Here is a 27,397-nt window from a genome sequence, read left to right as displayed (position 1 = left end):
ACAGAAGAAATCGACAACATTCCTGAAACCACACCTATAATTCCTAGTGAAAAGTTTGGATTAACCATTCAATATTCAGAGTTGACTGCTGAAATTGAGCAAAGTTTCTCTGAAACAGAAATGATTTCATGGACTAAAGAAGTAGTTGGAAGAGAAATAACAAATGGCTTACCCTTTCATTTAGGAGCCTTATATCAACCCACAACAGAACTCCAAGAGAGGGTGTTACAAGCCTTTCATGACGATCAATTGTTAGGACATAAAGGAATTTCAAAGACGCAAGAACTCATAAAAAGAAATGTTTGGTGGCCCAAAATGGAAGCTCAAATAAGACAATATGTGTCAACTTGTGAAACATGTTTAAGGGGAAAAACAAATCGTTCTGCGCCACATGAGTTAATGCCCCTGCCAACAGCCTCCCATCCTTGGCACACAGTCACAAAGGACTTAATCGTAAACCTTCCTCCCAGCCAGGGTTACAATACAATCATGGAGTTTGTAAACACCTTTTCTAAGATGGCTCACTTTATTCCCTTAAAGAGAGTTCCAAAAGTACCTGGGCTAGCCCACTATTCACACACCATGTAGTAAAGCCCCATGGAATCCCAAAAATCTTAATTTCCGATCGGGGGATCTCAATTCATTTCACATTTCTGGAGGTCCTTCGCAAAAAGGTTAGGAATTAATACACGTTATTCTACAAGTTACCATTCAGAGACGGATGGACAGACTGAGAGGGTCAATCAGGATCTAGAGAAGTACTTAAGACTTTACGTGGCAGATCAGGAGTGGGTGGACCAGGAGTGGGTGGATTGTGTATGAGCGGCAGAATTTGCATATGACAGTGCCACTCATAGTTCTACACGATACTCCCCTTTTTATCTAAATCATGGCAGACACCCAAACATGCTCCTGGTAAAAAAAGAAAAGGCAGTCCCAGCAGTTGAGGAATTTGTAAGAGAAATTCAAGAATCGTATTTGAAGGCAAGGAATAATATAGAGATTGCAAAAAAATCGTACAAGATGCAGGCAGATAAGAAAAGAAAAGAGAGCCCAATCTTTAATAAGCATTGGCATAGCCAATAGGTCTCGCCATTGAGACCTTATAAGTGTTTAGCCATGCAGCATATTCTCCTGACATCAAAGTTTATGGCAAATCAATTATGATATACTGGCCCTATTACTACCAGGCATTAATTTAAGTCCATCAAACGGATTTGATGACAACGCGGGATCCGACTGCAAGGCTTGATATCGTTGTATCTACCCGGCAGCGTGGATCAGAACCAACGCATCGAGACTTCGGTGCCGACGCTAGCTCCATCCAAGTTACGTATTTTGCGGGCCCAGCGTGGGTCCTGTAGCCAGCCTGCCCTCCATCGTGGTCGGCCTGAACTTTGGATTCACCCCAGTCCAGCGCGACCTCAATTAACCCCTAAGCACTATTTGGTTTTAAGCACTGTATTGCATTTTATTCTGTAAAAATTCATATCTCAAGTTCTACTCATTGGATTTGTGTTGTTTTGGTCTTGTTTTACTCAGATAAATACTATCTTTATTTCTAAACTGGAGTCTTTTTCATGTGTTCTCACTGTGTTACTGCAATTTAAGTGTTGCAGAAATACTTTACACATTGCCTCTTAAGTTAAGCCTGGCTGCTCTGTGCCAAGGTACCAGAGGGTGAGCACGGGTTAATTTAGGTTGTGTATCTGACTTACCCTGACTTTGATTGTGGTCCCTACGTGGACAGGGTGCATACCTCTGCCAACTAGAGACCCCATTTTTAAAAGGCACAACCAGTGCTGCAGGCCTACTAGTAGCATTTAATTTACAGGCCCTGGACACAGGTAGCACACTCTACTAGGGACTTACAGATACATTTAATATCCCAACTGTGAATATACCAAATGTAACCATGTTTAGGGGAGAAGCACATGAACTTTAGCACTGATCAGCAGTGGTAAAGTGCTCAGAGTCCTAAGTCTAACAAAAAGAATTAGCAAAAAGAGGAGGTAAGTAGGCAAAACATTTTGGGAAGACCACCCTAAGGCTAACAGGTCTAACAGCATGTACTGAAAGGATTGCAGGGTTGATGTTTTTCAACACTGAAGTATGTGGTGGAAGAAAAAGAAAGGGGAAAAACATGCACTCTCAAGGCATGATTTACGCCCTCTACGCCGGAATCAACAAACCCTGCTACACAAGCTCCAAACCATCTAAAACATAGCAGCCAGACTCGTCCTCGGAACCCCTCGACACGAGCACATGACCCAGCACCTACAAGACCTCCACTGCCCATCAAGAAGAGAGTAACCTTCAAGCTACTCACCCACGCCTACAAATCCTTCCACAACATCAGACCCAAATACCTCAACGAAAGACTCTCCTTCCACATACCCAAAAGGATCCGCTCCGCTGACCTCGCTCTGGCAGAGACCCTGCGCATCCGCAGAACCAGAGAAGGCGGAAGAGCTTTCTCCCACGTCGCAGCACAGACCTGGAACGAGCTCCCAGTCGACATCAGACACTCCCTCTCTGCACTTTCAGGAAGAGCTTTAAGACCTAGCTCTTCGACTGATCCGGAGCTGAAACCGCCCCCGCTCCTCCTCCCCCCCCCCCCCCCCCCCCCAGCACCTTGAGATTCTCGTGACGGGTGAGCAGCGCGCTTCATAAACCCCCTGATTGATTGATGTTTTTACAAAAAAAGTTCCCCAAAAACAGACACCTGTGGAAGGATAAAAGGAGTCAAAGACATGGCACATAGGCTATGCTCCATGAGAGGAACATACAGGAAATGGACGGGTCATAACAATAAAACTATCAAATAGAAAGCAAGAAAATAAAAGTAAGCCAATAGAGAGCAATGGGTGGAGTTGCTTTCCAGATCTGCTAGCAACATGTCCCCGATAAGTCTTTCACAATCAGACAGCTGTGATGTCTGGCAGGCTTTGAGCTAAAAACCAGTGAAACAAAACAATATGCTTATATTTAGAAAAGCAGAACAGCTACTTTATGGTAGACTGACCACTGCTGAAAACCACAATTCATTGCAGTGACAGAAAACACATCAGGACATGTTGTACATAACCAGCAGTGGTAAATCTTTAAAACACAAATTTAGGAGCCCAAAAGTATTCCTAGGAGGTCATTGCACACATCTAGCTCTGGTGCCACCGTCTTCCCCAACTGGCACCAACCATTTCCACCACTGGCACCAACTGCTCTACTGCCTGCATGGACACTGCACAAAGCTGGGTATAATACTTGAAATCACTTTAAAAGAGTAAACCAATGTTTGGCAAAATATGCTCAAGCTACAACCTCAATAAAAGCACCCCAACATACTGCATGTATGAATCCCTCATCACAGCATGCCGCAAGCAGGAATTACTCACTTATTCCTTTCAGCCTCTGCATCAGCCCACATTAGTGCACAGCCAATTCTACCACCCAAACAAAGGCCCAATTCAATTAAAAACAAAAGGCCAAGGCTTCTACTTTCAAAGTGGGCCCAGCATGGTCATTTTACACAAGGTATAGTGGGGCCATTTTAAATGGGTTCATGGGTTAAGGATGTCATATGATGAAACGTTCAAAGTGCCTTCATGTGAAAGACATACTATTCATGTAAAAAAAGCATTTTACTGCTACCCAACAGGAACACCATTTATAAAGCCTAAGACCTCTATTAGCGCTGGCACCTCAGTAGGCAGCCTGCATTTCTAGTGTTATCATAGTATTGCAAGATAAAAACGAGGGCCTGCAATGGCCAATACTAGATAGAATGGAAGAGGAAATATTGTGAGACAGCGAGAGGGGAAAAGAGCACAGGAAATAAATGGAAGACAGAGAGAGAGGGAGGGAAAGGTGAAGAGGCAGAGAGAGAAGGAATACGAAGAAGAAAAGTAGGGGAATAAGGGAGAGATTAAAGAGGAAGGGAACAAAAGTGAAATGGGTCACAAACTTGAAGTAACTTTTCAGATATCCTCAAAGGTCTAGGCATGCCCTTCTCATGCACATCTGTGAAGCTATCTTGGAAGATAATAAATTGAGAGAAAGGAAAGTGCAGCAATTTGTCAATTTTGTTTGATACAGAAAGAGGTTTTAATGTAAGTGAAGAATATTGTTACAGAAATATGAAGTTTCAGATAACAAACAAAAAAAAGGGATCACATTTCTCCGTCTGGCAGAAGAGTAATTCACACATTGCACACCTGACCTGTAAGTCACCATCGTTCAAGAGCAGCAATCATATAAAAACTAGGCCTGGGCGAAAATTTCGTTCCGTTCGCGGAAATTGCGATAATTTGACATTTTCGCGTTCCGCGGAGAGCGCGAAAATGTCAAAATTTCCGGTTTCCGCAGCTTGGCGATAATTTGTTTCTTGCTCGCGCTGTAAAATAATACATTCTCGCGCACGCGCGATCGCCTTACCTGAATCCCTGCGTTCGCCGACAAGTTGTCTTGATCCGGTCGCGTTCTCCATGAGATGTTGTATTGTTTTTAGCCATTTGCGCTGTCTCGCGACAGTTCGCGCCCGCAGTGACGTCATGCGTCGCGCGAACACGTCTTTCTTCTCGCGATCATGCACCGCGAGACAACTCAAAACAAGATGGCCGCGCCCGCAAGCAACCACATGGGTAAGTTGGCGACCCGCAACCATGCAGAAAATCTCGCGAACATGCGGGAAAAAAACTTCCGCATTTTCGCGATATTTCAGCTTGTTTGCGATAATTTTAAACATTTTCGCGATAATTTGCGAAAGTTAATTTTGCAAATTCCGCCCACCCCTAATAAAAACGAACCTGGCAACACACACTTTTATGTGTGAGCCACAAGGCACCGCACATGCATTGCCACAAGTGATCCATTACAAATGTGTAGATATTTAGGACTGAACAGATAACAATTTGTAATTTATATCTTTGTGGAGCAGACCGAGAATGCCTAATACAAATCATCGTTTCAGTGATGAAATGTTAATCCACTCCCTCCACACTCCTGTTCTAAGCTGTGATTGCATCTTAGAACAAAAGTCCGACAATCTAAAGTATTTATCAGCTCACACGTGGCTACTTGAGGGCACAATAGGAATCACTGACTTTATGCAGATAAATAAGCCAAGCCTATGCATGGGTTATGTTTGTGTTTGTATGGCATGCATTGCATGCATTAACTTCTTCTAAAGCCAGGCATAGTTACATAAACAGTAACAATAAGTAGGTTGTACAAAGAGCAATTAGTAGGAGCCCAGCTGTTATAGGCCAATCTACCTGCTAGAGTATACCTTGAAGGTGATGGGTAGGATTTTAATGACAATGTGGTGGGAAGACGGAACCACCGAAAGGCTGGTACCCAGGGGGTATAGGAGAGACTAATTCTAGCATTCGGTGGTGCCCTGACCCAGAAGCGAATGTATACGGGGCGGAGGAAGACTACGAAAACACAGCGAGGGAAAAGGAGAGAATGTCAGGAGAGGAAGACGTGAGGAGAACGAGGAGCCGAGAAGAGGAAGGAGACAGGGGGAGAGAATTGAGGACACCGGAGGCAAAGCGGGGGGCAAGAGCAGCACAACGGACCGAGTGAGTGTGGGGGGAGAATAGCCCGGAATGGAAGGAGTGGACTGGATTACCAGACAAGGGAAAAAGAACCCCAGGGAAGGCGCAACAGACGTGGCTGCCATGACTCAGGTCGGGAGTCGAGGCAAGTATTGTCCACGAGTGAGTGGTTAAGACGGGCAGGGCTCGTCTTATGGATTCTTGGGTCTTTTCTTAAGAGAGCACGGTTGGGGGAGAATCAGAGGCCCGTGGGAACAGGGTCTATCTCAAACGCTTTTCTCTCACAAAACATCAATGGTGCACCGAACTTGAAGGAATAAAGCTATAGAGAGCGCAGACTTGGAGCATATCACAGTTCACAAGTGGTGACTGGTAAAGGGATACTCATTGTAGAGAACTAGTTTGCTAACAGCCACCTACCCGTTTATGTTTCCTGAGGCTATCCAGGAGATGGAGAACGAGAGGGAAGAGAGAAGAACGAAGAGAAAAGTGACGCTAACTCCTTTTCAGCAACTGTAAAATAAGCAAACACCCAAGAAGGGACAGAGAACAGAATAAACCCTCATACTGCATACAATATCTGGTCTCTGCCTTTTCTTGTCCTGTCACTGACAAGGTTAGAGGTTTGTGCTGAAGAGAGGAATATTTAATGTGACGTTCAGTATGGTTTCTGGGAGGAATTAGGTACCATTGAGCAATGTTTGAATTTTCACCTTCTAATTAGTAAGTGTACCTTGGTCCAAAAGGAATCCCTATACATGGCATTTTTGGCCTTGTCATGTGCTTTTGATAGTGTTAATCACAGTAAATTATGGGTCCTTTTGATGAATATGGATGTAGAGATGACTATTAAACACTTTTAGACAACCGTATATGGGAACTACGGCATGTGTAAGATATGGAAGAAAGGGGGAGTGTACTGAGTTATTCAATGTGGAAAAAGGGGTGAGGCGGGGATGCATTGTAGCTCAGTCCTCTATTTATATGAAAACACTATAGAGGCATTTTTGGTGAAGAGAGCACATGATTTGCCTCAAGTTGGGTTGTGACCTTTGCTGATTTTATCATACGCGGATGACGCAGTCTTGATGGATCGTACGGGCAACGCCCTTCAGTCACTGCTTGATTATTTTGTAGTGTTTATGGAGGACTTGGGGTTGAGTGTGAACCAAGGAAAGTCCTTCAGAATGGTCACTGGGGCTGCCAAAAAGAAGAAGACAGGTTTGCACATTCTTAAAGGAAAAAAGATGGGTTCTATTGATGCCTTCTCCTAATCGGGCCTACTATTTATTCATAATAATTGGAAATCATTGCTGGTGGCAATGAGTATGGCCTTTGAAAGAAATATTGAAGCCATTTTTAGATTCACCACAAAGTTAGGCTCTAAACCACTGAATGTGATATCCTCCATATACAACTGCAAATGAGCTCGGGGTGCGTTCTTTGGTGTGAGATTATGGGGATGGATCAAGGTTTAAATTCTCCAGCACATGAAAACAAATGTTTGAAACGGATGCTGGTAGTAACCCTAGCATCGCTCATTTTATTTGGCACAAAGAACTAGGCATTCCATATATTGAGGATAAGATTCATCTTGCATCTTTACTTTTATGGCAAGCAGGATGGAGTAAGCCGGTAGCTTCTTTGAACAGAATGATTATTTAGGACTGCTTGGCACTAGATGGGGTTGATAACATTTTATTGCACATATGTTTGTTTAGATTGGCAATATTAGTATTTTCTTAGAACCAGTATCTACAGCAGGTGTGAGCAAAAGGGTATTGAAAATGAGCTTTATTGATCTGGTTAGAAGGAAGAGGGAGAATGATGAACTAAAAAAAGTTAGTGTGTCTGTCCACACCCTTTTACTCACCCAGCCAGGTAGCTTTTTATTAACAAGGTTTCGCTGGAATATTGTACACTGTGTATTTGCCTTTACAGATCCAGATGGCACAGGTTGGTGGCTTCCACCCTGCCCCTGTGATAATGTTTCACAACAAAGCACTTTACATTTATTACACGATACCAAGAAGAGAGCTAACTATCACTCTCATTAAACATTTAAATTTTGTTCAGTACAGATCAACTCTGGTACACCTCCAGCAACTACATACGGGATTCATATGTCATTCTCTAGCCAGCTTCCAGAAACAGGTTAAGAAGATTAGAAAATGCTTTAAAAGGGTATAGGTATTTATTCTTTTTTAACATTATGTGAACTTAAACTAATGTAAATTATTGTAATGTGCAGGAAACAGTCATGTACATATATGCATCCGATTGATGCTTATATACATCTGAGGCTCGAGACTCTAGGCTATATCATCTTATAATCTCCCATCTCTATCTGGCTTCGCACCTATAGTTAGTTTAGTAACTGGCAATGTATGCTCGAACTGTGCGATGTATTCGCGCAAATTGTCACGAGAATTGGTTTGATGTTTAGTGTTATAGGATGATTTTGGTTTTATATATCTTTGATGTTTTATTGATTGCATGTTATGGATTTCCTCTACTATAATTGTTTTATTTTTGGCTGCGCATTTGACTGGTGTTAGGGAGGGCACTCCCATCTTGGTAAACTCTGAAATGTGTCTCGTGCCGGCCATACGCTGCAGCACATAGTCCCGTAGGGTTCCTGCCATGTTTATTTTCTGAATTTCTTTTTTGTGAGATTAACAACATCACAATTTCTGAGGCTGAGGAAACAGAAGATGTTTACATAAAAGTCCACCAACAGCACAGACAAAAGAAGCTACAAATGATGACTTACCATACGGGATTTCGCCTCCAGCAGAGACATCTTCCAGGCGCTGTAAAGAGAACGTGACAAGGCTTAGTGAAATTAAGCTCATTTGATGTGCACTTAAGTGCAGTGGAGTCAGAGGTTTGCAACCGCTCATTAAAGGTCTGGCTTTATGAATAAGGTTCTCTGTAAATTGCATACCATGCAAAGATAATTGAATGGTGAGGCTGGCATAAATGCCTCTTACATAGTGAATTCACATGACTGTATGTTCTCTTCTACAACATGTATGATTCAACTAGTGTCCTTTTGACCTGATTAATGAGGAACATATCCAGGAATAATTCTGATTTGTGCCTGGAAACAGCTGGTCACCTGCAGATGTAATATATGAATAATTCATAAAGATGTAAATGCCTGATGTATGCATAATGAACTATCTATGTGTAAATTAGGCACATATGGCCCTATTTTTAAACATATTTGCACAGGTTTATATATTTATTGATAAGGGAGTTTGTAGAGTGCAGCAGTAGCCTTTCCATACCTTCAGTGAATTAGACACAGGAACAAAAACGGTCCAATGGCAGAGAGGGAAGTTATAAAAGAAGTCGGTAAAGTGGAGGCTTTAATCTGATATTGTTAGTTTAACTTCTAATGAATGTCGAGGTACAGAAAAGACAACTAGAATAGTTAATATTCTTCCTGCAATGCATGTGGTTTGGTTTGGATTCAATCTCTGATTCAGGGCATTCCACAACAATGCGCGCTGTACTCCAAAGATCTTCCTTTCATGTCACAGCAGGTGTGCAGTGGATAATTATAAGACTTGTGAGGTTGATAGTTGGGGAGCAAGTTTCAGTTGTTCTCCTGGGACCATGCCCCCAGTAGGCCGTGTATGTAATTCTCACCCACACTGACAGCTAGTAATGTGCTTTCAAAATTGGTGTTGGAACTGGTTTGGGGGCCACTGGACAGACAGGGGATACTGTGCTCCACTGTGTCAGCTGAAGTCATGTGACTCTGCTGTCCTGGGGCCTGACCTGCTATTAGACCTGTCACTGATCACAAAGTACACCTTTTAGCACTTTACTCACAGGCTACTGAAGTACAGCAGTCCAAAGATTACTAAGGGAAGTGGTGTGGGGTGATAAACTAAAGTAACTCCAGCACTTTGCCTTACAGAAAGAGAAATACTTTTTCTACTGCACAATGCAAACATACACATATAATCATACTACACATGTAATCACACAAACTGAGGTATCTACATAGCTTACTGAGCAATCAAAACGTAACGTTTAATGGTAGGGGGCAGTCATAATATTTCCCCCTCTCTCTTTGTGTGCAGGTCCCATTCCTACAGAGTAGTATGCTACCCCAGTGCACTCTGAGTCTAGGAAGTCAACCTCCAGTATTCCCCTTGAGATGCGTTTCCCACCCTTTGTGATTTTGGTTCACCACCCCTTACAGCATAATGCTCAGGTACCTTAACGCTTATGGATTCTCAGTTGACTATAGTGTTCATTGTTTTGTTCTAACCTCACATCTTCCATGGTGGGCACCACGCCTCAGCAGGTGTGGCCACAGACAATCATCTGACTCTACTGCTGAGGCATGCATGCACACAGGGCCCTTGAGTAATAGTTCACAGCCAGTACTAGGGGCGGGACGAAAGTACCGCCTCGCATGGCTGGTGTTAGGTCAGTTGCGACTCTCTTGCCTCTTTTTCGATCTGTTGAATTCTTCACTGTGCAATTTTCAATGAGGTCATGCAGACCCACTATAACACGCCATCCAAAATGGACAAAAACTCATCACAAAATAAGGTCTTGGAAGTCAGAAAGTAGCCAGGAGTCTATGGGAGTCCGATAAGGGACTACAGCTGGCCCCAGGTACAAGTGCACCAAACTCCTCAGTGATGCTCGTATTCAAGTAAGATGGGATGATCTGAGTATACATAAGGTAATTTCAGTGACTCTACAGCACACATTAAGGTTTTTTCCACTGCACGGTAGAGCTTTAGAACAATGCAGTCATCAAGATGTAAGTTAGTTATTAATGTGCCTCTTGCAACAAAGCTTGTCCACTCAAGAGAGGCACACCCAAGGTAGGAAGCAGGTGCCATGGATAAATGGCTTAGCAGCACCCTTGCAGGGCAAGAACAACATTTGGCTTACCACTGCTCTGGGCAGTCCACTCGGCTCCTCACATCTCTGGGAAGGTTAGAGGGAGATGAGTAAAGCATTAACAAATAGCTACCTATTGCGCCAAGCAGCTCCACGTCGGTCATTCTTCTAGGCATACCTTCAAAAGCGTTTTCGTCTCAGTAACAGTTCCCTCCTTCAAGCCTCCTCTCAAGCAACACACCTGGAAGTGCTGAAACAGTGATATGAGAGGCTAGCTCATATTTATGCTCAGCTAACTGATTAAAATGTAGATTAAAGGACTCTGTGCCTTCTCATTGGAGGACTCTAGAGCAGACATCGCTTCCCAGGAACTGCCCAGTTATAAAGCGCTTGATTTGGTGGTCTGACATGAAGGGTGGAGTACGGTGAACCCTGACTTAGTAGCTTTGGTAATGGGTGGTTGGGTTTGTAGGGGATTAGGATAGGAAGTTATTTTAATTACAATGTATTGTTTTGTTATATTTAATGAACGTTTATGTTAATGTAATTATTAATTAGTAATTAATTATGCAAATTATGTAATTAATTAAATATTTTAATAATTTCATGTTTTTCTTAATTGTTAATTTGTTAATCAATTTATTTATCTATAACATTTACAAACGTTTTATATTTATTATTTGTATTGGTGTAGGTTTCATTTGGACAATTATATTACATTTTATTTGTATGTTTTGGGTAGCAGGGAAAGAAGTGAATTATTTTAAATATTTGAAATTTCTTTTCTATTTTTAATGAGTTTGTAGTATGAAATTATCTTTTTTTCTTACATTTAATTTTATTCATCAACAATGAATTTATTTTTATTTTGAATATTCTTATATTGTTATGTACTCAGATGGTTTTTAAAACAAGTTTCGGCATTTGAATGGTATATCTAACCCCTCAAAAGTCTAACAATGTTACTACTGTTACTTTGATTGGAATGGTAATAGAACATTTAACGCCAGAAAAGTCCAACCCCAATTTAATTGACAAATTATTTCTACAAAATAATTAGCATTTATTTAATTAAGATTGATATATCTATTGGTCATATCAATAATTTTAATGCAATATTCTAAATTGTTTAAATACTGTTTAAAGTATATATATATATGATTTTACATTAACAATTCAAATGTATCTTAATTATATTATTTTGCAGTTTAATATTTACAATAAATTATATATAAAGCTATATATATATGTATACTTTGATATACAAATTCGATATATTTTTTTTCCAATATTTTTGACACAATAGTGGTGCATCAAAATATTTTTGTAGTCGATATTTTGGAACAGAACTGTTTAGAAATGAATGGAGTACTTCTGAAAAGAATACCAGACCACAAAGGTTCTGCAACAGGCATATTTAACTGCCAAATACAGCTTAAATACATCTCCATTGGCACAGAATCAGCTGGCAATCTTGAAACCAGACATTCGGAAGCCTAAAAGTGACATGACATTTATGCAAAACATGTAACAGATCAATCCACAGGCTGCCCTCTTGCCTTCATCAGATGTCACAGCATTGACTACAAAAATATTGACCTGCAAAATCGACTATCACCATATTGTCACAGTTCGTGTATATAGGAAGTGTAAAGATACTCTTCTAACTCTACATCTACTTACCTCAACAATATAGTGCAAGTCGATATTGTTGAATCAATACTTTTGCAGATTGCTATGAAAGCATCGATATTAGATTACCCACTCCTTGCGTTCTGGTGAGTAGATGTAGTTTTCACAGACCACCAGACCCTTTGGGTAGAGGATGAAATCACTTACATTGCTTCGTCTGAGCTCTCGGCACACAGGATCAGTCTGGATCCATTCCTCTGGAAAACAGTAATGAGACAGTCGCGATCTATCCCTTCTGGAGGCTGCACATCTGCAAGAGAAAGCGGAGCCCCAAATGGCTGAAACCTAAAGAGCATGGCGCTGCTACAACACTACCAGGATCCCACTGGATTTAATTCTCTATAGTGCATCTTGAAACTCTGCTATCCAGAATAATACATTGTTTAAACTGCTTGAATGTTACTCTCCACACCACAGGTGTCCAAAGTAGGTCCAGGAAGGGCCGCATCCATGCTATATTTTTCAGGATAAGCATTACCCACTGACTATGTAAATAATTCCATTTAACTTCAATGTACACAAATATATATATAATAGTTATCTTGAAAATCTAGACCTGCCCTGGGTAAACCCATCTTTGACTTTTCAACCGTTAATGTCTGAACCCCTTTGCCACTATGGATGAGAGAAGTACATGGAAAACAATATAAGTGCACTGTTGTGAAAAGCAAGACAGTGATCCTCATAGCTTGGAACCAATCAGAATCTATGTATATATGGTTTAATTATTCTGAAATTAATTTCCCTACATCTCCAGAGTGAATTGCAGATAACAATTTCATTTGGTAGTAAGTGATTTGTTCAAATCAAATAGTGAAAAACAAAATTAATTTAAATGAACATTTTAAAAAGAACGCCTTTTAATTAAAAAAATAAATCTAGGTACAAAGACTTGTTATGGGTGGGAGGAAAACATGAATTATAGTTTAGGAAAATAATGGTGCATTGTTGGGTTTCAGTGTCATGGGAGGGGTTCACATGTGTCTCCTCCTTAAACAAGATCAGGGATTTGAAAAAAATGCATCAGCAGCAAAGCCGCCTCTCAGGATAAAAGGAGTAATGAGACGAAGAAAAAACGCAGCCCCTCTTATTGAATCTGGCAGTGTACCTTAAACTATCAAAAGAAGATAGGCAAATGCTGACTCAGCCAGTACATGGTTCATCATCACTGACTGGGCACTGCGGGGGGCTTCGGTTCAAGGAAGAAAGAATGTTGGACTAGAAGACAAACCTCTGCCTGGTGGCGTTTCCCCACCGCCAAGTCTGGGAAAGCTTGCAGAATTTTTATATACTGTGGCTTGATACTATAAAATGGTGCCAGATTATTTTTCATGTTGGTCGCATTTATAACAGGAAAGAAACATTACTAAGCCAAATCGAGGCATCCTCCATATGTTGGCCACAAGGCTCAATGGCAAACATAATAATGCCAGGCATGAGAGAGCTATAAAGGTATTTGGGGTTGGAGCTTAGTCCCTGGTGCTGCTAGGAACGTCTGGTTTTCCTTGAGCATCCTATTTGCAAGTACACTATTTGACTTACCTGCTTTTAAAGTCTCCCCAATATGGATGTTAAAATTATCTTGGCAACAATGAAGAAAGCTGAAGTGATATGCCTCTTTAGCACACCTGCCCAATGTCTATATTTCTGCTTCCAATGTACATGTGAGTGGTATCAAACAAGCTAAACCTTCGCAAGTTAATGTCCTCTGCCCCCGGCATGTCAGAAACCCTCACAGAGATACCCACTGGGAAATATGGAAGGAAAATCTATATAATATAACAACAGAGAGAGCATACATAGTTGGAAAATCCCAGGACTGAAATAGACGTGTCACAAGAGAGGTTAATCAGACATTTAAACTGGCCAATCTAAAAGATGTTGAAGCTTTAATTCTACATTTAGTAGTCAGGATGGGATGTGTATAAGGAACTGGTGGTGGTCCAGGGTGTCTAACGCTGCTGAACGATCGAGCAATGTTCCCTTCATCTAGGATTTTTAGTTATAATATGTTGGAGATACTAATCCTTTCTAAAGCCTCATCTTGTATTTTCTTTTGGCAGGCGCATTAAGATGTCAGAAGGTGTCAGTAGTAATAAAATGACATATCTAATCACCTGTAATGCTTCCTTAGTTGTGAGCAGTGATGTCACCTTGCCCCGTCAGACACAGAGGTCACCTTCACTCACTCAGAGTGAGGTATCTAGAGCACAGCTGCCCAATCACACTCTTTGAAACACAGCAGTCTGTAAAACAGTATTTTTAATACTTCTGGGACACAGAGTCAGTGTTCAGGTCAGAATCCTACACACCACGTTCTCTCATTTTGTCTCCATGAAGGGAAAGGAAGCTCCTGTATGCAGGAGAATGAGGAAAGTTATCTTAGATAGCTAGATGGCTCCGTCATTATATCATCAGGGACCCATTTTTGAGTCATGGGATGTCCTTTAACACCATTATGCGTCCTGGGAGTTCTAGTCCTAGTTCAACAATACTAAGTGGACTAATACAGAGACTTACAAATAATTATCTTCAAAAGCAAAGCATAGGAATGTAATAAGACCATGTTGTTGGCATGGAGTCATCTGTTAATCTTACCTCTCCATTCCACAAAAATATGTTTAAGAAATTTAGGTTGGGGTATACTACAACAATTAAAAAAAAGATGAAGAGCACACATAATTATGGCTCCTGGTTTTATGGTATTTATTTTTTTGCCATTCCCGTCTGTATTTATCCAAATTTTATCTGAATTTATCCATATTTATTTTGGATTTGTGGAAAAATTAAGCTGAAATTAGTATGTTTCCACATTTATTTAACCGATAAAAATGCACTCGTGCTTGAATGTCTGCCAGGTTTCAGTGCTGTGAACACCCGCAGAAGATAAATCAGGGCACTTATATGACAATATGCAAATTTCAATTTCAACTCTTTACTAAAAGTCCTTTCTTTTTTAACTCCCTTATCTATTAATCCACACATCTATTGGCTTGGCAGTCATGGCAGACTATTTAGAATTACTCAAAAATAAATACAGACAAAAAAATGAATGTTTTCTGTCTGTATTTATCTGTAAGAATCAGTAAAAACGGAAAACGGGGAGCCTTACATATAACACAGAATAACCTATCTCCTAACTTTACAGTAATAAGTGAACTGCATGTTATCTCAGAGTTTCATGACCTTATAAAGGACTCTGGCATCAAGCTTAGATATTGACATGGATCTCCTCAGTGACTTGCAATATCTAGCGAGTGCATTTTTAATGTCATGAATTTCAGCTGCGACTTGCAATATTTTTGTAAGGTTAGAGAAGGAGTACTTTAACCCACATACTGCAAGTCACTGCAGAGTTCTATGGTATCAGAGAAGTATAGGGGCAAGGTTTGAGCTCCTTTACAAGGTGACGGAACTCCAAGGTGATTTGCAATATCATTTTAAAATTCTAGTTGAGTGCATACCATCCAGAATAATAGATGGGTTAACTAACACTTATGGGGTTTTCCACCACACACACACTCAGAGCTCTTAAGATGTCCCAAGTCAGATGCAAGTGATCCTCATATTGTATATGTATTCTATAGTTTGTAGTATTTTTCCTTTATAAAAGCAGGACTACAAATCCCAGAATGCAGAGAATGCACTGCTCATGCTCGTCCAGAGGCAAATTAAGTACAGTTCATCCCTCCCAAGACATTTTTGCTCCCAGGTGTGCCTCCTTCATTACTTGCAGCTTTGAATGTGTTTGGAGGTTTGGGGTGATGGCATAAGAAATTACAAGCAATCTACAGGCCATGGACGGAGGTGCAACCTAAAAAGACAAGTCAAAAGGGAAATTGGCTTGGCCAGCAGTCACAGCAGCTCCATTGGCTGGTAAGAGACAGTAGGAGGTGAGGGAGACGGACAGCCCTGCAGATCAAAGGGCTTCCTTCTCCAATGGGGAAGGTCATGGCAGGGGAGGAGGGGTACAGTGATGTCACTACTTGTTTATAATAATTTATTACATGTGAGTAGTGACAAATGTCTTATTACAAACACACTCTGCTATCAGAACAGGCCTGTTATGAGAAAATAAAGTCCTGGGGCTTGCTTATAAAGAGATAACAGTCTCACATAATTGATTTTGTGCATGCATGTAGTTGTGGCTGATCACAACCAAGAGAAATGTTTACTTCAATAATACTGCTAGTCTGGACCTATGACAACTGAGAAATGTTATTTTAACAATTGACACTGATTATCTGTGTGGAACATTTACAAGGGTTGCAAGTGTCCTTCAGAGAAGGCAAAAAGCGATGGATTCAAAAACAGAATGATTTTAGTATGATATACAAAACTTCCCTGACTAACTGACAGCTAAACAATGTGTGCACGTGAACCTCAACACTGGATGAGATGATATTACAACATGGATGGAGTTACGCTTGTGTGACATTGTTTTGACTTTACAGGATAAATAGATTTTTTGACTGTGATGGACATTTGTATTGATTTGTTTTGGATTTAACAGTTTCTCTACGCAATGTTTCATCTTTTCCTTTGGACTGTGATGATATATTACGTTGGACTACAGGGAGGTCCATGACTGGATTATTTCACGCTGGGATATCATTATGTTCACATTCTATGCCATCCTGTTATTTTCTTACTTATTTGCTGTGCTGAGGTAATGTGGCAGAAGCAAGGGTTCTCTGGGAGGCACTTCAGTATGTACTGAAGCTAGGTTTGCATTATATTAAATACCAAACACGCAATAAAACTTCAATAGAGAGGCTATGGGGAAGTGGCAATGGAAACAAGGAGGCCGGAAATCAAGCCATAAAAAGGAATAGCGACGAAGTGTCTGTTGGTTCATGGAAGGACAGGGAAGGGCTCCATCAAATGTCATGGATGGAAAAGCTTCAGTTGTAGATTCAAAGCCCAATCGCAGTGCAGCTAGCCAAATTACTAGTTGCTCCTCCAGTTTTTAAAATGCTGGAAAGAAGCAAAAGGAGATGAGGAGGCAAAGATGATGAAGAATAAACAAGAGAGAAAGGGCATGGATGTGAAAGACACTCTGTCAGAGGTGAAGTTTGATCCGGCTTCAATGAAGCATCCATTGTCACCAGAACGGGCCAGACAAAACATGTAGCACTTAACACACATCCTGAATACGGAGAATTATCTAGGTGGAGGCTAAGGCACTTCTCCATTTTGGGTGTCCTGGTCCAGCATTGCCATCAAAGAATTTACCCATCCTTCTGAAAGCAAGGAGCCTTAAGGAGGAGCATACAATCTTGCCAAGATCAACTTGTAGATGTGTTAGAGTCTTTACTCAAGGTGATTGACCTTATGGACGAGGCACACTTCAGTCTGAAGCCTAGATATATGCAGCAGTGATGGCGGTGAAGAATGAGAGCACACAGAGATTTGTCTCTTGGACAAAAGCGATGAGGATCTCTCACTTGAGATTTTCAAAAGTAGTCTTCTTAACATGCACCACATACCTATGGATTTGGCGTAGCTGGGTTTAGAGGTTAAAGACTTCCGGCTATGAATGTGTTAGAAGGTTTGGGTGTTTCAGACTGCTGTATATGTATGAAGATGCCTGTTGAGGTGAAAAAGGGTTCACATTTGTTACATATGCCTCTACCATTTAACACATCATGCCATGCATTTTGGTCTTGATTTAAGACCCTTACTTTAGGGATAGAGCAGAGAAGAATTAGACCACCCAGAATAAAATTATTATCAGAATATAATTGACAGGTTACTATACCTTCTGGTTGTAAAGAATAGGCTATGTCAAGAAATAAAGAAGAAGAGCTATATATAAATAAAACACATCATAGCAAATTTCTGGATTTATTATGGAATGGTATAGCTAGGGTGACCAACCGTCCGTAAATTTCATGGACAGTCCATACTTTTAATCTTTTGTCCGTTATCTGTGAAGATATCTTTAACAGATGCTATTTGTCCGTATTTTTTTTTTTAACAAATTTTATTTGTCAAGTTGCACATAAATTGCAGAGCTCTGCACCCCAGAGGCGACTGCAAAATCAAACCACTCAAATATGATGACTGACTTTTTCAAATAACATCTAAACGTAAAAAAGCAACACTTGAAAAGGATACCCTAACTCCCACCCACACCCACCCCACCGCCCTGATCGCACAAGATCCGCATAGTCATGCCCACATCCTGTAGATATAGCGGGAATATTTTTCCGTAATTTGAATGATGTTGGGTTGTATGCAGAACCAACAAAGCTACTTAGGATTGGCTTGAAAGCCATCAGCCAATCCTAGTGCTTGCTGCTCTGCTGCAGGACTGTTCTCATTGGCCAAGATACTTGAGGGCCAGTGAGAAGAGCTTTAGGTTACCCATCCTTATAATACTTTAGGACATGTACAGCACGTTTTTGGTCTCTCGTTATCTGCTTTTACAAGGCCCTGCATTTTTTGGAGCGCGATGTCGTGTGCGTGCCAGAAGAAGAACCAGCAAACATCTTCTCAAATGGTAAATTGTTGAATAAACTTGCTTTACATGTTCCTTTCTTACTTTTACTTGTGCGTTTATTTTCACTTTATTTACGGTGTTCTTCTCTCTCCGTTCCCCTAAGCTCTCTTTATCTTTCTCTCTCCCCCAAACTATCTGTCTCATCTCTCCTAGTTCCCACTCCAAGTCTCAGATCAGAACTTTCAAATTGGTTACGGTGCATATGTGGACTGGATTGCCTTCATACAAGGACCAGCAGAAGGTCGAGATTGCAAGGCAACAACTAACAACACTCGATGAAGGGGGCGTGCTTAACTCCTGCATGTTGAAACCTAGTGTGCGTTGGGGTGTGGTAGAGAGTTGAGGATTGGCATGGGCAACTGCAGTTTGCCTTGTCAACCACGAACAGCGTACAGCTTGCGGGGATACATGAGGTCACAGACTGTCCGTGAAATTTACGGACTGTTGGTCAGTCACCCTACTCCTAGTTCCCACTCTGAGTCCTAGGGCCCTCCTCCCCTTCAAACTATGCTTCACTCTCAGGTCTCCTCGCACGTTTGTTTACAATGCTGCAATTCTGTTCATGTTGACTCCTGAGTAAACAAAATGATGAAAAAATTAAACTGCATTGTGCAACTTCCCATTCACTGTTTCCAGAGCAAACAGAGGAGACTTAGATTATAATACAAACTGATCTCCCTGCTGGTGGGGCGCCTCAAAGCATAGGCCTTAGGATTATAGACTCAGCTGCACACCCACTGCGAGTACCCAGATTTATTGCTAGTTATCCTGCAAGCACAGAGAGGAGGCAGTAAGCACGTTTTGCAGGCACATGTGAAAGTGAAACTTTGAAAATAACAGAAATGGACACCCTTGTGAATGGGCTTTGGGTGAGCTAGAGGGCTTCTTTGGGAGGCCCTGGCCTGCCTGCTAGAACCAGGCCCACCCCAACATCACATCTGGTCGCACAACTCCCCAAGCCAGTTTGCCTCCTCTCCCTTGTGCATGTTTCGTCCTTTATGGAATTCAGTGCCTTGACCTTTGGTGCCACCCTGGACTCTTGCCTCATGTATTATTCTACTTCATGATTCTCTAGTGCATCCACCGGCCTATTGCCCTTGGCTTATCTATGTTCACATTTTATGCACCTTTTTTGTCAATTGTATCTAATGTTTAGTGTATGTGTTCCCCTTTGCTATACAATTCTTATGTGCATGCATCTCTGCCTCTTGTCTTCGTGTGTCCCACTGAACCCCCTTCACTGTTTTGCCAAAAGCCAGCTACTTTCGCTTCCACCTGTATGCCCACTACCTCCCACTGTCCTGGTCTGCCCTGTGTGCTTTCACTGCACTGTCTGTGAATGTGCTTTGTATTTTGCATGCATGCCCGTTGTCTTTTCCTAACCGTGCCATATTTGGACCTCGAATATTTGAATATTTTTTTGTAGTTCTAAAATGAAACAATGAATTTTGCATTGCCACTCACATTTTTCTTTCAAATAAATTTGGAATGTTTTTTCATCTCAACGATAGAGCGGGAACTGCAATTTGCTTCAGTACTTTGGGAAACTGCCTCCTGGCTGCTGCAGGAGTACGTCCACATTTGCATTTCTTGCAGTTTGTGGACAGCTAGGTTCGTTTTAATGCTTGATAGATGGCACACATACTACAGTAACGTTGTGAAATCGATGGGAAATAAGGTGCAAACTAGTGCATGCCTGCAGCACTGATTATTCCATCTTGACTGATGTTCGCAAGACAATTTACAAAAGAGCCAAATTTGGTAACAGTACTTTGGGTGCCTCCATTTTACTCTTCTTATCACGTCACAACCCATCTGAATGGTTCTGACACTCGTACCTTACACAAACAGGCTTTTCACTTTCAGGAACTTGCTCATATAAGTCAGAGGGATCTTGTAGAGTGGACAAAAGAAGTTCAACAGTTTGAGACCCATACAGAATCATTTTGGAATTAGGCGACAAAGCAGCATTTTTAGCAGCACTGTCAGCAAAAGAGTCACCTTTAGACACTTCATCTTGAGCAAATTGGTGGCAGCAACGCTTGCTAACAGCTACTTTCCCTGGCAGTAGGAGGGTGTCCAGCCACCATTTGATGTAAAACTCTTTATTTATTGGGGCTGCTGCAGAAATGAGAAACTCTTGCTGCATCCATATGAGCCCAAATTAATGGACCTCCTAAATGTATACTTTAAATAGGCATAATTGGTTTTTAGGCCTTTAAGACTTAATGGCCTGGATAGAATTCCTTCTATTCCACTCTGTGCAAGATGTGTGATGGGGCAGTGGTAGGTGGCCCAGTCCCGTGAGTGAGAGGAAAGTAAGCACCTGATATGTTTTATTTTCATTGAATACAGTATACATATACCTCTCAAAATGTATTGGGCATTTTAGAGTACTTTTGGGAAAACAACACAATGTCTGATTATGAGTCAGGTGAAGGTGCTGCAGAGGCAACGTTCACATCGGATTGTAAGGCATATTCAGATGCAACATCTACCTCACAGGCAAACTCCTTGTGAGAGCCACCCAAGAAAAAAGCGATTTTTGAGGTACAGACCAGAATGGGAACTTACACACCACAACATCCGGAAGTTGTCAGAAGATGTGTATAAGGCCAGGTGCAACCTGTGTAATAAAGACTTTTCCATTGCCCACGGAGGACAGCAGGATATCAAAACCCATGAGGCAGGAGCACAACATAAGAAAAATGCCTCAGGCAGGGCGAAGATGGCAACAATTTCATCATATATCTCACAAAAAAAGGTAGAGGGTAGGGAGGCAGGTTGGATTACCAAGGATGAGGCTGAGTTCCTGGTACAGAAACATCCCAAGATACCGGCCTTCTATATCCTCCCCAAAATACACAAGCATCAACGACCCCCCACCAGGGAGACCTATTGTTTTGGGCATTGGCTCTGTTTTAGAGCCTCTGTCCAAATTTGTGGACTACTTGCTCCGTCCCATGGTGTCCCAGATGCGGTCCTATCTTCAGGATACTAAACATGTACTTTTGTGTTTAGAAACCATCAGTTTTGATCCTCTGTGCCAACTAATGGCTTCATATGATGTTGAAGCATTGTACACAAATATACCCCAAGACGACACCCTTGATACGATATGGGACTTGTTGAACAACACTGTACATAATGACCAGACTCCTAATGACTTTGTGATGCGTTGTGCCACTCTAGCACTCAAAGAAAACTTCTTTAGCTATTAAGGGGACCTTTTTTGGCAAACCACCGGTACTTCCATGGGGAGTACCTGTGCTCCCAGCATGGCCAATCTCTACATGCATGGTTTCGAGACTAAGTACATTTATCCATCAGACAATCCTTTCCATCATAAACTTAAATTATGGAAACGGTATATAGATGATATCCTGGTCATCTGGGAAGGTGACCAGGAGCCTCTTGGAACATTCTCAGAATGGCTTAATACTTGTGATGCTAACTTGAAGTTCACTGGTGAATTTAATAACTATTCCCTGGCCTTTCTAGACCTTAGACTATACCCACATGATGGTAAGATATATACCGAACTGTATCAGAAACCCATGTCTCGTAACTCTTTGTTGAGCTATCATAGTTTCCATCCTCGGGCACTCCTTACTAATTTGCCTGTGGATCAGTTTCTGAGATTGAGGAGAAACTGAACTGATTTAGCCAACTATAAAAAACATGCTACTAAATTGAGTGAAGAATTGGCTGCACAACATTACCCAGTACCATTGATTAAAAGACTTTCCAAGAGAGCCCGTAATAATGATAGGGGGGCACTTTTGGAAACCTACACTAAATCACGGATGGAGAGAATGGTGTGTGTCACGACGTTTAGTAATCTTACAACAAATATCAAGAAAGCCATCAATTCAAACTGGCATATCCTTAACACTGGGAATTTGACACTGGATCGCCCTATTTTTGCATTAAAACGCAGTAGCAACCTGCAGGACTTGATGGTCCATACTAGATCCAGAAATAATAGTTGTCAAAACAGGCAAACCACTTTGTGGAATGCGGAGCCGGTGATGGGACACTTCCCATGTGGATCTTGTTCAGTGTGTCCCTTCACTAGACACATGACAGAGGTCGATATTCTATCAGATAAACCATGGAGATTAAATAAACACACCAATTGTAATTCAAGTGCAGTGATTTATATGATCAAGTGCCCTTGCTCCTTGATTTATATTGGTATGACCACACCTAAAGTGCGTCAGAGGATTATAGAACATCGCAGCACTTTCCGGTGCAAAAAAGCCAATACACATATGACTAAACATTTTTGGGAGCAGGGTCACACTGAGAATGATTTACAATGGGTGATTATTGATAAACCCCACTATGACATCAATAAGGGCCCTTTAGAAACCATACTATTTCGTCGTGAACAACGATGGGTGTTTCGTACTAAAAGCCATATCAGAGGCGTGAACGAAGATATTCCATGGGGGTCATTGTAATCTTGAATTGACTGCCTCTATTCTGATATTGTGAGTGAAAATATACAAGATGTCCTGGAACTGGTTGTATATGACTTTAAGATGTTGTTCATACCTTCTCATATTGTCTTTTTTCTCGAGGTTTACACATTTTTTCTCGAGGTTTACACGTTACTGAGTCCGGTGTATATTATTACACTTTACAGCATGTATCAAAGAGTGGACATAATGAGAGTATGGGACATTTTGGTTGACCCTGTATGTGTGTCTTTCGCATCTTTATAACAATTTTTCATTTTCATACACACACTAGATCGCCTTTACTTTGATAGTGTTGAGTGATCGTGTTTTGTATGTACACTGACAGATAGAATACCCATTCTATAACTAAGAATTCTTTTACAAAATCTAAATATCTAATTTTGGTTTTTTATAAGAGCGTTGTCTTTGCTCTACTTTCTCTGACATTGAGTTGTCTTTCGGCACTCGATGTACTACATTTCCCATGTTTCCCGTGACCTGGAAGTGACTGTTCTGCACTTCCGGGTCATCTCCACATCACGGAGATCTGAGTAACGCGTTATAAGGACTCCGAAACACTTGGGTTTATCCTTCGGAGTATTGCCACGTCAAGAGACGACACAGTTTATCGGAAGGTAAAATGGGTTGGGTGGATGGGTTTTTGAGGTGTGTCATACCCCTACCCATGTAACGATTTTTCGTAACACAGTATTCTGGATGGCTTTCATTTTGTTTCATCCAGTGACTGTTGTAGTGCAGCCCCGTTTTTGATTATATCCGTCTTTGATGATATGTACTTTATTTGAATTTCACCTTACTTATGTGGGACAGACGATGATTGGGACCCGCATATTTTGAAAATACCTCACGCCCTCGATCTTCTGGTCCCGTTTTTTGTATGATAGATCTGTCTTAATTCGGGAGACTGTTCGAGTGGTGTCAATTGGTCTCTTGCCAGTTAGATATGATAATATGGATGCTTCCTATTGTATATAGTGTCTATAACATGATCTATACATTCTGGCAATTTGTTAGAGTGGTCTACCAAATAACATGACCTGTCTTTTCTTATGTTTTGTCTTGTTGGTTTCACCCTCAGAAAACTGTGATCTAAGGTAATACTCCCCTTAAGGAGGAGGTAAATTAATATTGCCCCCAAGGTGAGTGTTGTGTTGTGTGTTTGTTATGTACACCTTTATTTATGAAACCACGTGTGAAATTTTGCGTTCACGTGTGTGGTGGTTTGTGCAGGGTACATTTAATGGTCTTAATATTAATTATGTTATGTATATATGTTTTTTGTAGACACTGGACCGGACTGAAGCTGGTGCCACTGTCCTAGAACTACCATATTCAAATTAAGTATGGTTTTGTTTGTTCTCTTTATTGATTTCTAAACAGAGTGACAACATCATAGGTCCTGATGAATGCCGTGAATTATGTTCAATTGGCAGAAACATGTCGACCAGTGACATATAGGACATTTTTTCAGTCCTTTATCACATGCTTTTATCTTAGCCCATGGGGATTACTATTAAACTTTCTTTGTCACCCAGGAGCTATTTTTAATGCACTTTTTTTGTTTTGTATTGTGCACTCTGTCCCTCACGCCCATTGCCTAAATTGGTAACCCTGTAAAACACCTCACGCTCCTCTCATTCCTCGTGGAGAGTTGTAGCCCACACTGTTTAACCTTGCGGTGGCAGTGTGCAACAGGGGACCCAATGATGAAGCATGTCACTTTTTGGTGAGAGTGAGGGTTCTCGTCTTTATAAATAAAGAACTCTAATCCTATCTTTGTTTTCCCTGCGCATAGACACAGTATCGACCCATCCTTGGTCATAAGCATCCCATCATTTTTTGTGAGATATATAGTTTGGAGTAGTGATGTAGGTGCGTTTTGCTTACTCCATACACATGAACCCTTTAGTGTGATACAACAATTTCATCATACCTGCAACAAAGCTTCTAGCCAGAAGTAGCCAAAGTAAGTCATTGCGTGCTTCGTCATAATGTGACAAAGTTTGTATGTAATTCTTGTACACTCTTCTTGCTTTGTCACACTCTTTCTAAGAGTCCTGCACTGATCATGCGAGCTATCTTGCAATTTTGTTACTCTCTTTAAATGTGCAGCAGTGTTTACCAAGTCAGGTTGCCTTTACCATGCTTTTCTCACTCTGTTTATGTCAAGAGCACATTATAATTGCTATTGGGTTAGGAGCTGACACTTTATTTTAAATTTGCTGCTCTAAGTCCCATTGTGGCCACTATTTTTTTCACCAGTGGAGACTTTCTTTGCATGCTATTTATACCTTTGTGTATTTTTTATTTTTTTATTTTAGGTCAAAGCTGCAGAGGTGACTCAGGTGTAGCATGCTGTATAGCATTACATCTCCAACTGCTCCCTTGACTGTGGCATCAAGCTATCCAAAGTAACGTATCCGGACTCATCCCTTGCGATGAACGCATCCTGTGGCTGCACAAAGTAATCAAGTATCACTATGAATGTGCTTGCAACTATTTCGTTGCAGCAAGTGTATGACGTCTTAAAAGATGGATATTTTTCGGTTTGCATTTATGCCTCAAACAAAGGAAAAATTAAACTCTATCCACTTTTATTACAGCACTTTAATTTCACTCTGGTGTGATCTATACTCGGCAGGATTTCGATGGAGATTCAGCTGAGACTTCTACAGCTGTTGCACAGCAGATCACAACAAAATTAAAAGAGCATTGGTTGAAATTGGAACTTGTTGCTGCACACTGTGGAAACACCGCAAGTGTCAACTATGGAAGACATCATTCTGTATTTCAGCTTTTGAAGGGAGCAAATGAAGACATTCTGCCTGCAAACTGCCCTGCCCCTATTTTACACAACTGTGCTAAACAAGCCATTAATGGACTTACTATGGATGAAGAATCCTTTATTCTAAAAGTCTACAGCCGTTTCTCTTCTTTAGCTAAGCGAACAGCAGAGTTGAGAGAATTTGTTTCTCTTTTGGACCTAGAGTGGAAGCCCTTGTTTTGGCATGTCCCAACACGGTGGCTCACTTTGTTCCCAGCCATCGAACAACTGTTGAAGTGCTGGGCAGCACTGAAATCCTATATCCTTCCGTTGGGCAAGAAAAAACAGCCAAATCAATAAGGGATTTTCTACGACTGGAAAGTGGGGAGGCCATCATGTCACAAGGCGAAGTTTACCTTTTCTTTGTTCACAACATTTCGGTCATTTTCAGCACGTCTATCCTGCAGCTTGAGAAGGAGGAGCTGAGCGCCCCGGACGTACCAGGAATCTTCAGGATATTGCAGAACAACTTAAAGGGCAGAGTTGAAAATCAATTATTTGGTTTCCAAGTTCACAGTTATTTAATGTCCCATGATTCAGAGTAGAGCGCAAGCATGCAGAGCAAATTTTTGAAATATTTGGATCGCTTTAAAGTATTTAGAAAAATGGTTTGGTTTTTCAGAGAGCCATTATTTGTCAGCATTAGCACCATGCTGCTTAAGAGAAACTCTCACTTTTAACGACTCGTCATCTGGAACTGCAGTAATTATTTAATGAATACAGTATAATTGCTCCTGCTTTGCAAGCTGTGGCAGGCACCAACTTGCCACCTGCGCAGAAATGGCTTAATGTTTTGTCAAAGTTGTCTTGCAATGTTCCTAACATAAAACAAATCATGTCATTTATACTTAGCTTGCCAGAGAGTAATGAACCTACTGAGAGGATTTTTTATCAATTGAAGGTCACCTGGACTGAAACACGAAATAGGTGCGATGTTGAGCTTGTTAAGGCATAATTGCAGATCCATGTGAACATGAAACATTCATGTGCAAAACTTTTACCAATTCTTTCTTAGGAACAAAGAACTTCTGATGTGTGTTAGTTCCAAGAAAAATTACAACTGGTAAAAACAGCACTAAAACTAATATGCTACTGTCTGTGAGTCTATGTACTAGCAATCGTACTAAGGGGGAAAATCCCGTTACATCAGTTTGTTTATTGAATTTTTTACCACAATTATCACAGTACTTTGCAGTGCAAAAAATCATACATCCCGTATACAGCTGTAATAATGCTAGTTCCGTGTTCAGAGTATTACGGTTATTACGGGTCCCAGGTGTTTCTAGGAGACATATACACATTACCAGTACATCGTTGACAATAACTTCGCTTTAAACTAGCCCCTCTCATGAAGCCCTATCCCACCCCCATCCCCAACCCCCAGTCCCCTTGCCAAGTAATCACTCCTGTTCTCGACCACTCGACTACTACCCGGAGTTGCGCCGCTTTTTAATAA

At 41.1% G+C, this 27,397-nt stretch overlaps 1 protein-coding gene and 1 pseudogene across 2 annotated transcripts in view; one reads left to right on the top strand and one right to left on the bottom strand.

Annotated features, from left to right (window-relative positions):
* The window catches only part of PLEKHB1 (pleckstrin homology domain containing B1), a 334,766-nt gene that overhangs the window by 232,729 nt on the left and 74,640 nt on the right, over window positions 1-27,397 (bottom strand). For both annotated transcript variants that reach the window (XM_085623318.1, XM_085623319.1), the window contains exons 4-5: window positions 12,273-12,375; window positions 8,332-8,371 (exon numbers count right to left, since the gene is read on the bottom strand). In XM_085623318.1, the coding sequence (XP_085479444.1) occupies window positions 8,332-8,371; window positions 12,273-12,375 (143 nt within the window). The remainder of the gene's footprint in view (window positions 1-8,331; window positions 8,372-12,272; window positions 12,376-27,397) is intronic.
* LOC146805978 (uncharacterized) lies at window positions 21,046-26,241 on the top strand (annotated as a pseudogene).

The sequence above is a fragment of the Triturus cristatus genome, chromosome 8, assembly GCF_964204655.1.
Source record: "Triturus cristatus chromosome 8, aTriCri1.1, whole genome shotgun sequence".
Classification (NCBI taxonomy): Eukaryota; Metazoa; Chordata; class Amphibia; order Caudata; family Salamandridae; genus Triturus; species Triturus cristatus.
This window is presented reverse-complemented; position numbering and strand designations above follow the sequence as displayed.